Source organism: Megalops cyprinoides, chromosome 6 (genome assembly GCF_013368585.1).
Source record: "Megalops cyprinoides isolate fMegCyp1 chromosome 6, fMegCyp1.pri, whole genome shotgun sequence".
In the NCBI taxonomy this organism is placed as follows: domain Eukaryota; kingdom Metazoa; phylum Chordata; class Actinopteri; order Elopiformes; family Megalopidae; genus Megalops; species Megalops cyprinoides.
Window position 1 is genome coordinate 9,601,716 of NC_050588.1, and position 12,128 is coordinate 9,613,843.

Consider the following 12,128-nt stretch of genomic DNA (forward strand, 5'->3'; position numbering starts at 1 on the left):
CAGTTCTTTTTCTATGTCCATGTTGCATGCTAACTTAATGTACTCAGCTGGAGGGTATGGGAAACCACACAGTTAGCTAGCTTTAAACATATTTGGCATGGATTGTCGTAGACGAAAGCTAAGTTATCCAAATAATTTCTAGCTGCCTGTAAATATGACTAATGGTTATTTTAATAAAATTCAATTAAATTCATATTTTTATATTGATTCGCCACTAGTTTATTATCTCACTTCATCTGTGAAATACAAGTTGTCGGTTAAGCAAAGTAGTGTCATGATTCAAGTGGTAATGTAGTGTGTTCAGGTTTGTTGGAATATTCATGCTAACAGTAGACACGGTGATGATAATATTGCTGCCTGATCTGAATGATTCACTTAGCTCTGATTGTTAGTAGAGCAAGAGTTACCATGCTGGTAAGGAGCAGTGCTTGTAACCAAAAGGCTGCTGGTTCAATTCCCTGATGAGGCACTGCTGCTGTTCCACGTGGCAAGGTACTTAATCCAAAATTACCTCAGCAAATGTCCAGCAGTCTAAATGGACGGCCTGTAAAAATAGCAACCTATGAAAGTCACTCTGGATAAGAGTGTTTGTTAAATGACAATATGTAATCTGCTGCAATAGCCTACAAGATAATGCCTGAACACATTCACATAAACACTGCACCAAAATGAGCTGCTGTAACTTAAGTGATTTCTTTGGTGATTTCAGATGCTCATTACTGCCCTTGAAAGTACAGAGTTACTAGCTACAAAGCATACAACTTTCTGTCATATTATGCGGTGTGGATCCACCATTGCATTCAAAATCCTGCCCTTGTTATGCAAACAATTTGTCTTATAAAACCATTGTTTTAGAAAAAAAATGCGCATTTGCTTGAGTTGAGAGTAAGCATAAACAAATGATACATTAAGAAGTTTACAAAAGACAATGGCACGTGATATAAATCAACAGAAGTTCCCAATCCAATTCCAATTCCAATCGAGCACTACTGTTTTTCAGTCTGAGCAGACATAGTGAACTGGAAAGGGTTCTGTGATGATCATCAAAAAATAATTCATAATTGCTGAGTGATTTGGGTGCTGCAGTCTTTAGTGACACCTGATTACATTGGCAGAAGAAGCTGACAGGAGTATTTTTTGACCAGTGTTCTGTAAATCCACCGCCTGGGCAAAGCACTGGCATTGTTGTAGTTGATGACCAACAAGCAAAACAAGGCAGTAAATGAGAATATTTGAAATACTGTCACATTCTCACTAGGTGATAAGCAGTGACCAGTGACAACATGTTTAACTTACAATTCCAGTCTTTAAATGAACGAAAAATAACACCATGACCCATCATCTCCAACCTGGCAAATTCAGGTGTTAACTTTTTTGAAGGCACAGTAGTCCAACAAAAGGATCAGAAAAGCAAGACTGAAAAGGTGGGGGCAGTGGGGCATTTTTCATCTGTTACAAATCGCAGAATAATCTCACCTCAAAATAAATATGTCAATTAGATTAATGTTTTCCGTACAGCAAGCTTTAGCATAACAATTGTGTTATACTTATGTTCACCAAAACCGCTGCTGTGTTTCAATTTCTCACATTTTGCCCTGTAGAGCCTCCAGTGGTAAGATGTTGATATTGCAGTAGTGTTTCAACATGTTAACTCGAGAGTTGAGCAGAGGGAAATGCCTCTGAATGGTGACAGTCTAGTTGGCCTTCTTATTGTTTGCTGGGGAATGTTGCTAGAGCCTGTAATTTACCAAGCTACCCTGCATACCATACTGTCAACAGTGCTTATGTAGGTAACAAACAGTGCTGTGTACCAGCCTTTTTGTCTGCTTCCTCTCAGTAGTCATGTACCTTTAGGCATAAATACAAGGAAGGAGTAAATGATGGCTATGGCTTTCTTCTCTTGTACTCGGAAACTTCACTGTATTTTACAGTATTTAGCTATTTGAGGTGATACATACTGCTTACATGTATAATATCATCCATTAATATAGATTAGCATAATGAATCAGCTGTGGTTCAGTATCACTGCACAACAGCCCACCAAAGATTAACATTCACCCAGCTTCTAGTACCACCCTGTATCACTGGATATGGAGCCTGGGCCATCAATGGATTCAAAGACCTTTGCCATTAATGACCGACTTTGTCCAGTCATAGAAGACAGCCATGTGTACAGCCAGACAATCGAGGCAAATTCATTTTTAGAATGTTTACAGTTATTTTTTAGAATTATGAAAAACACCTGTACATTGGTAGCACTGTTGTTCTCTAATTTACTAATTAAGCAAGTGCTTAATCTTGGCACACTCAAATTAAGGCTTGGTCCTGTGCCACGCCCATGAAGCACTAAAGGGAATCACCGTTATTGAAATCACTTAAACCTACAAATTCATATTAAGTTAAAAACTTAGGAATCAACATAAAATGTCAGTAAAACAATGTACATGACATTGTTATGTACACTTGCTATTTGCCTTTTAAAATGACATGACATGACGTTTTATTTTCTGGCCCACTTACTTACGTGTAAACTGGTCTTGTTGGAAATATGATTCGTAACCAATTTTTTTTTCTGATCTCACACAACTCGTTTTATCTAAGGCTGTGAACACAAACACGAAATTTTGTAGGAGTCACTTTGCTTTTTCACTTCTGACGTAGGTAAGGAGCATATATGCAACGCATATTACGACCGAGGAGTGTGCTGCCACATATATCTTGTTAATCGCCGAATTATTTTCGACAAAATGCAATTCCTCTGAATAATAAGGTTACGGCACAAAACAATAAAGCATTCTTTGTAGAAACAATTACCGACGTATAGAAATTAGTGACATCTATTTCAGCAATGTACGTTGCATGATGCGCATAATAGCAAGCCGGATATAATACTATTGAATCTGCGTCTATAAAATCAAAGGTAAAAATTAAAAAACAAAGGGGAAGTGAAGTGACAACTTTGGAAATAGAAAGCCAGCAGGTGGAAAGAGGCAAGCCATGGAAATATAAACAAGGGATATTTAATTAGTAATGCCACTTTTAAATAACGGTACGTATTGATATAATGCAGTTTTAAATTTTCTAGTAGCTACAACATCTCACAGATAATGTTGTAGACACTAGGAAAGGGTTTAACCCAAAATATTTGGCTAGCTAGGTACGCTAGTCAGATAGCTAGCTAGTAGTTAGCCCGCTGCTTAGCTCATTCGCTTGCAGAAGTAGCTTGTTAGCAAAGTTGGAGCAGTAAGCGCGATACCTGCCTAGCTTTGATAGTTACGACTGGTATAGTTAGCTAGCTAACTACTATCTCCCTAGCTAAGCATGCTATTTTCGAATGTCACCACTAGCTTGCTAACTGTAATGGAATTTTTGGTTATTGTTTTTTCTTTTTTTTGCAGCAGAATCAAACGACAATGACAAGAAAAACATTTTCACGTGATCTGGGATAGCTCAGTAGCTAATTAAGTTCATGTTTTCCGTTTAGTCTTAGCAGTAGTCATCTCAATTTGTCTATAATGATTTTTGTACCGGTCATCTGTTCAGTGTCATAACCTAACGTACGGTCCCGAGGTCTGAATTTTCACAATGGACTAGATGACGTATCTTTTCTTGTCACAGTAGCTAGCTCGGTCGCCAGCTAGATCTTGTGTGGACGCCCTCTTATTAATATGTCAAAGACTGTCTACTGCACGTTTTGGTAAGAGGCACCTCGCATTATGACTCAACCCCGTCCATGTAGCCATTCAGTGTGGGAAGCGCGGCATGCGTGTCTTGCCCTCGTTTGAACACAACGCAACAGAACTCCATTTTTTAAAAAGAAATCAGTAGCAAGAGACAGTTGTATTTAAACAAGCGCGGCCGCGATGGGGACGACACTCAGTGAACCTTGCATCTATGACAAGCTTTCGGAAAGTATCGATATTCTGCGCCAGTCGGGATATCGATATGGCATGTCGGAGAAGGAGATTGAGAAGTTCATCAAGCAGGTGCTGGAGACCAACGAGCCTCGGAGGGACCCGCCGCAGTTCAACATTCTTCGAGAAACCGTCAAGGTGAGAGACTTATGGAGCCCGACTCCTGCCTGCAGCGTGCACATTTTCCGGTGTGCACTTACGTCCGTAGAACAGCGCAGTTTCGGGAATAATTGGTAGTTTCACTATTGTTACTAATTCAGTTGGAACACGTCCTTCTATAGGAGGATTCACCAAGAATTAGGATGTTCAAGGGCAGAACGCAGTAGCTAAAAAAGCAAGTTTAGTGCAACAAGTAGTGCAACACTGTGTAACTGAAAACATAATCACTGGACTACCTCTTATGTCATACTTACATCAGCTGGCTGAAGTGCTTCGTGTACAAATACATCCCAACCAACAGACTTAGGGCAGATCCAGGTTGAGCGCTCTTTGGCACAGTCTGAAGCGGAGAGTGGATTCGGTGACTAGGCTTTATGTAAACGTTAAAACCAGTAGTTTGAACAAGATTTCGTTTTGGCTAAAATTTCAATCTGCTTGCAAAATTGTTGTGCACTGTGGTTTGTGACAATAGCTTTGGTCAGTCTTTGGATTAAATTCAGAAGAAGGGTGGGGTTGCTGGGAAGGTGATGTCATTGATGCCTGACTGGGAATAAAGTATGCTGTGTTAATTTTGACTGTGTAGGTCTTGCATCAAAGCTGGTCGCTTTGCTCTGTTGTCCGTCATAATAACTAAGGTCCGATTATTGGTTATGTAGGGAATATAAATTGTGGCACTTCCAGGTTCAGTAATGGCACTGTTGAGGCCAGTTACTCTTTGGGAATTAATAAGCCTAGTCAGTTTCGGTAGGGTGCCATTCTTGCAGTAGGCTTCACTGCTTAAAATATTTAGGTCAGCTGGAAACATTGTGCTGTGACCCTCTTGGAAATTATTTTGACAGCACATTAATCCGCTTTGATCTCCAGCTTTCCTTGGACATGCACTCAAAACAAAGATGAAAATTGCCCCTGCAAAATATGGGCATAGCTGTCAGTCATATGGTTACTTGTTCTTTTCAACATGCAAAAGGTTGGAGTTTGTACATTGTGCCCAGTGCTGTATGGAATAGTAAGTGCAAAGTTCACACGTACAGTACAGTGGTGGGAGTATGACAAGCAAACATGCATACAGTACAGGAAGTAAAAGAAATGGGGATATGGGGGGGTGTCTATAAAAGGGCACTGATGGTCCCCACTTTCACATGTTGCATTTTCTCCAGTTTGTAGTTGCAGTGGGCTTCCTGTTGGTGGTGCTGCTGGCCCTCACCTACCCTCAAAGTCCTCCCCAGCTGGGCTTGGCCATCACCGGGGGCCACAACTGGTCCTCCCCACTCAGTCATGTGCGGCTACTCTCCCTGCCCATCGCCAAGAAGTACAACCTGCAAGGTAACTGCGTGCGAGGGACAGCACTCAAAGGGCACCTTCACACACTGTGCACACTCCCCTCTCTGCTTGTAACATACAGTACACTAAGCGATGGCTGCCGTAGTCAGTTTCATAAGAGGCAGGTAGCAAAAACCACTGTCGTTGCTGTTCAGTACACTAGTGAGTATTAACTTGTGTGGGTGACCAGGAAGTGTTGCTGACCTGCCAGTAGTAGGCGTGCTAAGACAGAACTACTTTGCATGCTAGATAATGACCATAAGGTGGCACGTAATACAGACTTCATATGAAAGCCCAGCCTGTGTAACAAAAAAGACAGTTCAAGGACAGAACAGTTCCATCAGTGAACTTACCGTGATTACGGCTTGAGATTGCCGAGGGAACACTCCAGACGTCCAGAACGGGTTGTGTGTTTTAATCAACCCTTGCTTCAGAGCAGCTGTGGCCTTGCGTGAGAGCAGTTGCTCAAGATCATCTAAATAAAAGTGAGTTCTGTTCTGTGGGATACTAGAAGAGCATCTTCCTTCCTGTGTATTACATTGTATTCCATGTCCTTTTAGTTGTCATAGGGACATCTGTTGGATAAGAAAATTCTCTTGCTGTTGGAAATTCTTTCACAGTCTGAAGCGTTCTGTAGGCCTATAGACGTTGTGGCAGCAAGTTGACAAAACTCCGGAGAACCACTTATGGGTGTGATATTTTTAACTCCAGTAGCTCAGTATGTGCCTCACAAACTGATAAGTAATCACTGTATGTAATATTGGCATGGCGTAGTGTAATATGAGCCAACAGAGTGTATTTTCTGTGTCCTGATTGGCTCAAAGGCCTTCTAAGTATTCAGTTATCAGGGTTGTTAAATTCTTCGATAGGAAAAGTCGTTGTAATTGATCTATTAGAGTCATAATGCTTCTGTGTTTGTCACTCTGTGTTGGATATTGTTCTGTCTTGGGCTAGACTGATTGTCAAAATGTGGTGGAAGTAATCTGTGTTTGTAGATGGTGAACGGTATGCTATTCAGATGGCTAGCTTCAACACCAAACCACTCCAGCAACAGATTTTATGTCTACTGCGCTGATAGCTTTGGAAATAAATGGTTTTGATATTCTCACTGAATAGGACAGCATAAATGACCATTTTCTTGAAACTGGCCTTTTATTCTAAGCTTGATAAGACACTCAGGGACATGCGTTATCAGGTAGCGTTAGGTAGCGTTAACAGGTAGCTCCAATTCCATGGGCAAAGCCCTGGCTTTGTACCTCAGAAGTTATGCCCCTTGGTGTGCCACTCTCCAAAGGGAAGGCACACCTCACCATGTCTTATCACTCGCATGAGTAGTGTGAGATTTTTATGAAAATGTAAAAGCCAAGTCAGCTCCTACACTGACATCCCTCTGATGGTTGAAAATTACCTGGCTTCAGCTGTGTGCGGTGTGGTTTTTCTGTGGTTGGTGCACATACAGGCAAGCAAGGTCTGGCTGCAAAGCCCTTTGTCCTCAATTTTGAATAACAAAATTACCCAAGTGTTCATTTTTGGTGCTTGCACAACAGCATGTTTTCAGCGGTCACTGGGATTAAAAAAATAGCTGTGTAAGTACAGGAAAAATTGTAATTCTTGTCTAGCTGCAGCATTCAAAGTCAAGGACAAAGAGCGCTGTAGTTAGACTGAATCTAGGCCTAAGGTAGAAATAAATCTTTTATGAACTTATTTTTCCTGAACTCTGGTCTGTGAAAGAGTTTGATGTGCATATGCAACCCCCCCCCAGGATCAGCCAGCAATGGTCAAATTCAAACAGAACTTCGACCTCGGTTGAAAAGCTGTTGCACCCAGATCAATGCGTTCGGAGGTCGGGGTACATTCATTCCTGTTTCCTCAGAATTACGATGCCAACAACCAGTTTACACTTTGCATGGTCGTCATGGTTGTTTCCTACATTCACATCTCAATTGAGAAAACTGACCTGAAAATCTGTCTGAGTATTTTTTCTATCACTACACCGATATAAAGTTCCTTTATAGACACATTAAGGGAAGCATGCCTAGCGACAGCTGCATTAATGGTCTGCTCCACTAGGTGGCAGTCTGTAACAGCGTGTTCCTCCCGCAGGGTTCCACGAGTGGTGGAGCGCAGGGGCCCTGCGGCAGGGACTGGTCAACTGCTCCGCCTGCGCCTCCGTCTCCTCCGTCCTGGAGGTGCTGGAGCCTCTGTGTGTCTCGGGGGCGCTGAGACGGGGACCCCAGCCTGTCCTCCTCAAGGTGAAGCCCCTCACACCGTCCCGTCTGTAAACAACGTCTTGTTCAGAGGCTGCAGGATTGATTCCCAATTGGGGCAGTGCTGTTGTACACTTCAGCAAGGCGCTTGATCCAAATTGGAGTAGCTCCAATTGGATCCAGCTCCATTAATGTATAACTTGAAAATTTGTGTTGTGTAAGTTGCTCTGGATAGGGTCATCTGTTAAATAAACATGTAATGTACACTCATGCTGACAGTCATGTCCATATGATGTAAGTTACCATACCCCCCATGCAGTACTTAGCACGTACCTCTCCCCTGGGCTAGTTTTCATAGTGTATTAAGTACTGCTGTACTGCATTAAGTACATAGAAAACATGAACAAAAGCTGTTCATAAACATTTCATCTTGAGTTTACAATTGTAACGAAGGGAATTTATGCATGCACAGCAACACAAGGCCAGCACTATGTAAAACAACCGTAACGCCATTCCCCGATAAAGCCACAATCTCTGAATGAAGCTGGCGACGCCATCTGGCTGCGCTTGGCGGTGGGTGGAGCCTGGAGCATGTAGGGAGGCTCACTTCCTGTCCTGTGCGGCTCCAGGGGGGCGGGACCCTGTCCCTGCAGTACCAGCGGCTGGAGCGCTTCTACTCGGCGCACACGGACTGCGTGAGCGTCCTGCTGGAGGAGCGGGAGCACCTGCTGTCCCGCGGCGAGGGCTTCCCGCAGGAGCCCGCCAACTTCACCCTGCTCTGGTGAGCCCATTGCCCCGGTCGTCTCGAGCTGGATGTCCTGCCTCTCTCTCCCGTGCCACATCATGTCTGTTGTACGTTACCCTGCAAAGGCAGGGAGAAGCTGACTCTGTCGTGTTTGAATTCATGTTTTATGTATCAGTTGTGTGTGTCCACAGCTTACTGCAAGCTCATGAACTTGAGCTCATTGAAGTGTTTTGAAGTGTACAGTGATGTGTGTATACCTCCAGTGTGTCTCAGGCTTATATTTGGGAGGCGCTGGGGGGTAGTGATTGGTTACTAGTAAGCCCTATACCACTGATTCTCAATCCTGCTCCTGGGGGCCCCCTGCTCCGTACGTTTTCCATCTTTCCCTGCTCTACCTACCTGACTGAACTCATCAGTGGCACTTTTGATTAGCTGAACACACCTGATTTAATCAAGAGCATGCACACTAATTTCAATCAGGTGTGTTTGGAGCAAGGATAGATAGAAGGTATGCAGGACAGGGGGCCTCCAGGAGCAGGATTGAGAAACACTGCCCTAAACAATGCAGTGTTTCCCGTAGATAAGCCGGTGGAGTACGTACTGGAAGCGGTGTTAGATATACTGTTATACTTAATGACACTTTCCCAGATGAACAAGAGCTTAGCACTGAGGTCATTTTCTCAACCACTTGACATTATTACGAGTCATCAGAAGGTGGGGTGGGGTTTGGGTTTGGATCTTGTGTGTCTCCTTCTCCCATGTGTGAATCTGCCTCTCTCCTCTGCCAGGCGGACCGCCGCTGGCAGGGAAGAAACATTACGGTGGCTGTTCCCTGAAGCTGAACTCTGCCCCCTGCTGGACAGTGCTGGAATGACACTGCAGCGATGCTTGGTTTCTCATAGCACAGGATCCCAGAGCAGGGTATGTGTACCTACTTACACAGGTGGCCTGTATTACAGGTATACAATAATATACTAACACCTTAATGCTTACATGCAAATGAATAGGCTTAAACTCTTACTTTTAAATGGCCAGACAGTAGTGTAAAATATGGCATGGTGTGGTCAGTGTAATGTTTGTGTGTTTTTAGTGTTAAATTCTGTGTGCTGTAAGTTAGTATGGCATTGGCGTACAGTTTAGTGCTATGTGGGAGGTAGTGGTAGCATATACGCCGTGTGTTGAAACTCAGTGTATTAATGTGCATTACCAGTGTATCAGTGTGCAGCATGTAATTTTAAGGGTCTGTACAGACGTGGCTCATTGGCTGAGAGGTGCTGTTGTACGCATGTGTGTGGGTGTACGTGTGTGTTTTTGTGCGCGTGTGTGTGCAGGGGTGTGTTCGGTTTGTTAATGCGCAGTGCGTGTTGTGTCTTCCAGGGCCTCCGTGTCCTGGGCTGGCTGCTGGTGGGGGAGGGCCTGCCCTCCGTTCGAGTTCTGCCTGTGCCCCGCTGTCAGAAGCAGTGCAGCTCCTTCAACCTGTGGCTGAGTCCTGGAGATATGGGTGAGAAATCACATCTGTGCACACGCCCACACATGCACATCATAGACACATACGTGCACGCTCACGCAAACGCACACACACACGCACACACACACACACACACACACACACCCCCACACATGCACATCATAGACACATACGTGCACACGCACACGCACGCACACGCACGCACACACACACACACACACACACACCCCCACACATGCACATCGTAGACACATACGTGCACGCTCACGCACACGCACACACGCACACACACACACGCACATTTGAATATATACAAAAATGCATTTTATACCAGCTTTTGTCAGAAACCAGCCAGTCAGAGTGTGTGGGAGGCAGAAGGCCAGGTATTCGGTTTTTACAGTGGTAGGTTTCTAAAGCTCAAACACTCAAACCAGCAGAATGAAAACAGCTCTGTTATGAGGAAGGTTGTTCACTGTCATGAGTCTGTGTTGCCGGAGTAGGCAATATTTGGCTGCCAAAACACAGCGGGGCCGTACAAGTGGTTTGAAAAAACAGTGTCAGTTAGTGAACCCTTCAGCCATTAAGCCGCTGCCTCCTGTCCCTTCGCAGTGTACGCCGACCCCCGGTACTGGCAGATGGAACTGTTCCCAGGCAGAGGGAAGAACATTGTGTGTGACGGCTCGGCTCTCTGAAGTCAGGCTGGAGCCCGGCCTCCCAGCCCATACTCCCTCCCGCGGCAGAAGGAGAGCCCCACCGCTAATGCAAGAGTGGGATACACTAACCCAGGCTGATCTCAAACACAGGGGCGGTGTGTGTGTGTGTGTGTGTGTGTGTGTGGGTCATGGGAGTCAGGGAGGCGCCAGGGGGTCATTCTCTACACCAGTTTGCCATGCCTTAGTGTTTTCGCAAACCACCGTGGCCACTGGCTTTGTTTCATCACCAGTCTGTCATGGATTGTCAGTAATCACACATGTTATTCAGTCAGTGAGGGCAAAGGCAGCAAAAAAACTTAACAAAACTGGACTATATACTGTCAAGGCAGGGTTAAAAGATCCTGGGTCCACTTTTAAATGACCAATCATGATGGCAGCAGTGATTTCATTCAAATTACAGTAATGCTCAAATTGAATCGTCATAATATTACAGCAGCATTAGAAGCCAGAATTTTGCAGCAGCTGTTCCATTTAGCCTAATTTTCTATGAGAATGTGTTTCCATCAAATTGTGTCGTAATAAGTAACATGGGGTGTATTTGAAAAGTAATTTGTAACTGCTGTATATAATTTTACGGAGGTAAGAGACCTCAGGTCAGGAAGAGGACAGTACTTTAACTTCTCGTCTTAGTTCATACTATATGAGGGTATAGATATTTTGATGTCTTGGTGCCGTTGCCATGCTGTTGACACTGCTGAACATGCTTTCACTCCATACTTTCGTTCACCACTGCAGTTCACATTCGGTTGCAGTTCCTATCGCCTCTTTGCAAGCTGCCTGTGAACGCACTTTAACCAACGGCTCGTATCGACAACGTCGCAGTGTTCAATGAATCTTTGTCTTAAAACAAAACTCTTACAGAGCATTTTTGGTTCCTTTAACTGCTTTTTAGGGCAAAATGTAAAGACATTGAAACTTGCCCAACAGTGAGCAATTTTTTTTTTTTAACTCGTTCTTTGTCATTTTAGTTCATTGGTTTTCCCAAGGAAAAACAGGATGCCAAAGGCATGCATGAGACGTCTTTTGAATCCTTTTGTCTGTCATGTTTGTTTTAGCTAGCGTGATCCGGACGCAGCTGGCCTGGGCCAGTCTCGAGCTACCCAGGTGTCCGGGAGATACAGGTGTTTTTAGTTCAATCCCATTATCACACATTTTTCCAGCGTCTTAAGTCATACATATGGAGTCTGTGGTGTGGGGCTGCCTTTATTTTTGGGTTTTCTGTAAGATCTCTGTTCTCAGCGTGATATTTAAGTTGAGGTTGCATAAAAAATGTTTTATGTAATTGTTTTGTTTTTGTTTTTTTTGGCTGATATTGAGTCACTGTAGTTTTTTAATGCAGGAATTAAGTCAAATTTTTTGTTTGTTTTTGTCACCAAACAGATTTTAATCAGTCACTCGTGATTAGAACTACTGTCTGGCTATAAACGTGTTTTCAGGTGGGATATGTTAAATTGCTTGCTTTAGGTGTATTAAGAAATCACTTTGGTTAAAAACAGCTTATAGGAGAAAAAGTATGAATACAGAGTACAAATAATGAGCTTGTAAAGTAAGTTGCTGTACATGAGGCTTTTCCTTAAGTCAGTGTTTATTTTAGTTTTCACT

General features: G+C 43.6%; 1 protein-coding gene across 2 annotated transcripts; it reads left to right on the forward strand.

Annotated features, from left to right (window-relative positions):
* Nucleotides 1–2,964: 2,964 nt before the first annotated feature.
* c6h6orf89 (chromosome 6 C6orf89 homolog) lies at nucleotides 2,965–11,761 on the forward strand. Of its 2 annotated transcripts, none has more exons than XM_036531428.1 (8): nucleotides 2,965–3,049; nucleotides 3,399–4,052; nucleotides 5,231–5,396; nucleotides 7,497–7,645; nucleotides 8,230–8,381; nucleotides 9,134–9,266; nucleotides 9,723–9,846; nucleotides 10,423–11,761. In XM_036531428.1, exons 2-8 carry the CDS (start codon nucleotides 3,864–3,866, stop codon nucleotides 10,503–10,505), a joined length of 996 nt encoding a protein of 331 aa, XP_036387321.1. In that variant the 5' UTR covers nucleotides 2,965–3,049; nucleotides 3,399–3,863; the 3' UTR covers nucleotides 10,506–11,761. The 2 variants fall into 2 exon arrangements, with proteins under 2 accessions (XP_036387321.1, XP_036387322.1); XM_036531429.1 differs by having other exon boundaries at nucleotides 3,402–4,052.
* Nucleotides 11,762–12,128: the final 367 nt, after the last annotated feature.

Coding starts and splice junctions, on each gene's coding strand:
- c6h6orf89 (XM_036531428.1), top strand. CDS start 3,864: ATGGGGACGACACTCAGTGAACCTTGCATCTATGACAAGCTTTCGGAA. Junction 4,053..5,230: donor TTCTTCGAGAAACCGTCAAG/GTGAGAGACTTA, acceptor CATTTTCTCCAG/TTTGTAGTTGCAGTGGGCTT. Junction 8,382..9,133: donor GCCAACTTCACCCTGCTCTG/GTGAGCCCATTG, acceptor CTCCTCTGCCAG/GCGGACCGCCGCTGGCAGGG.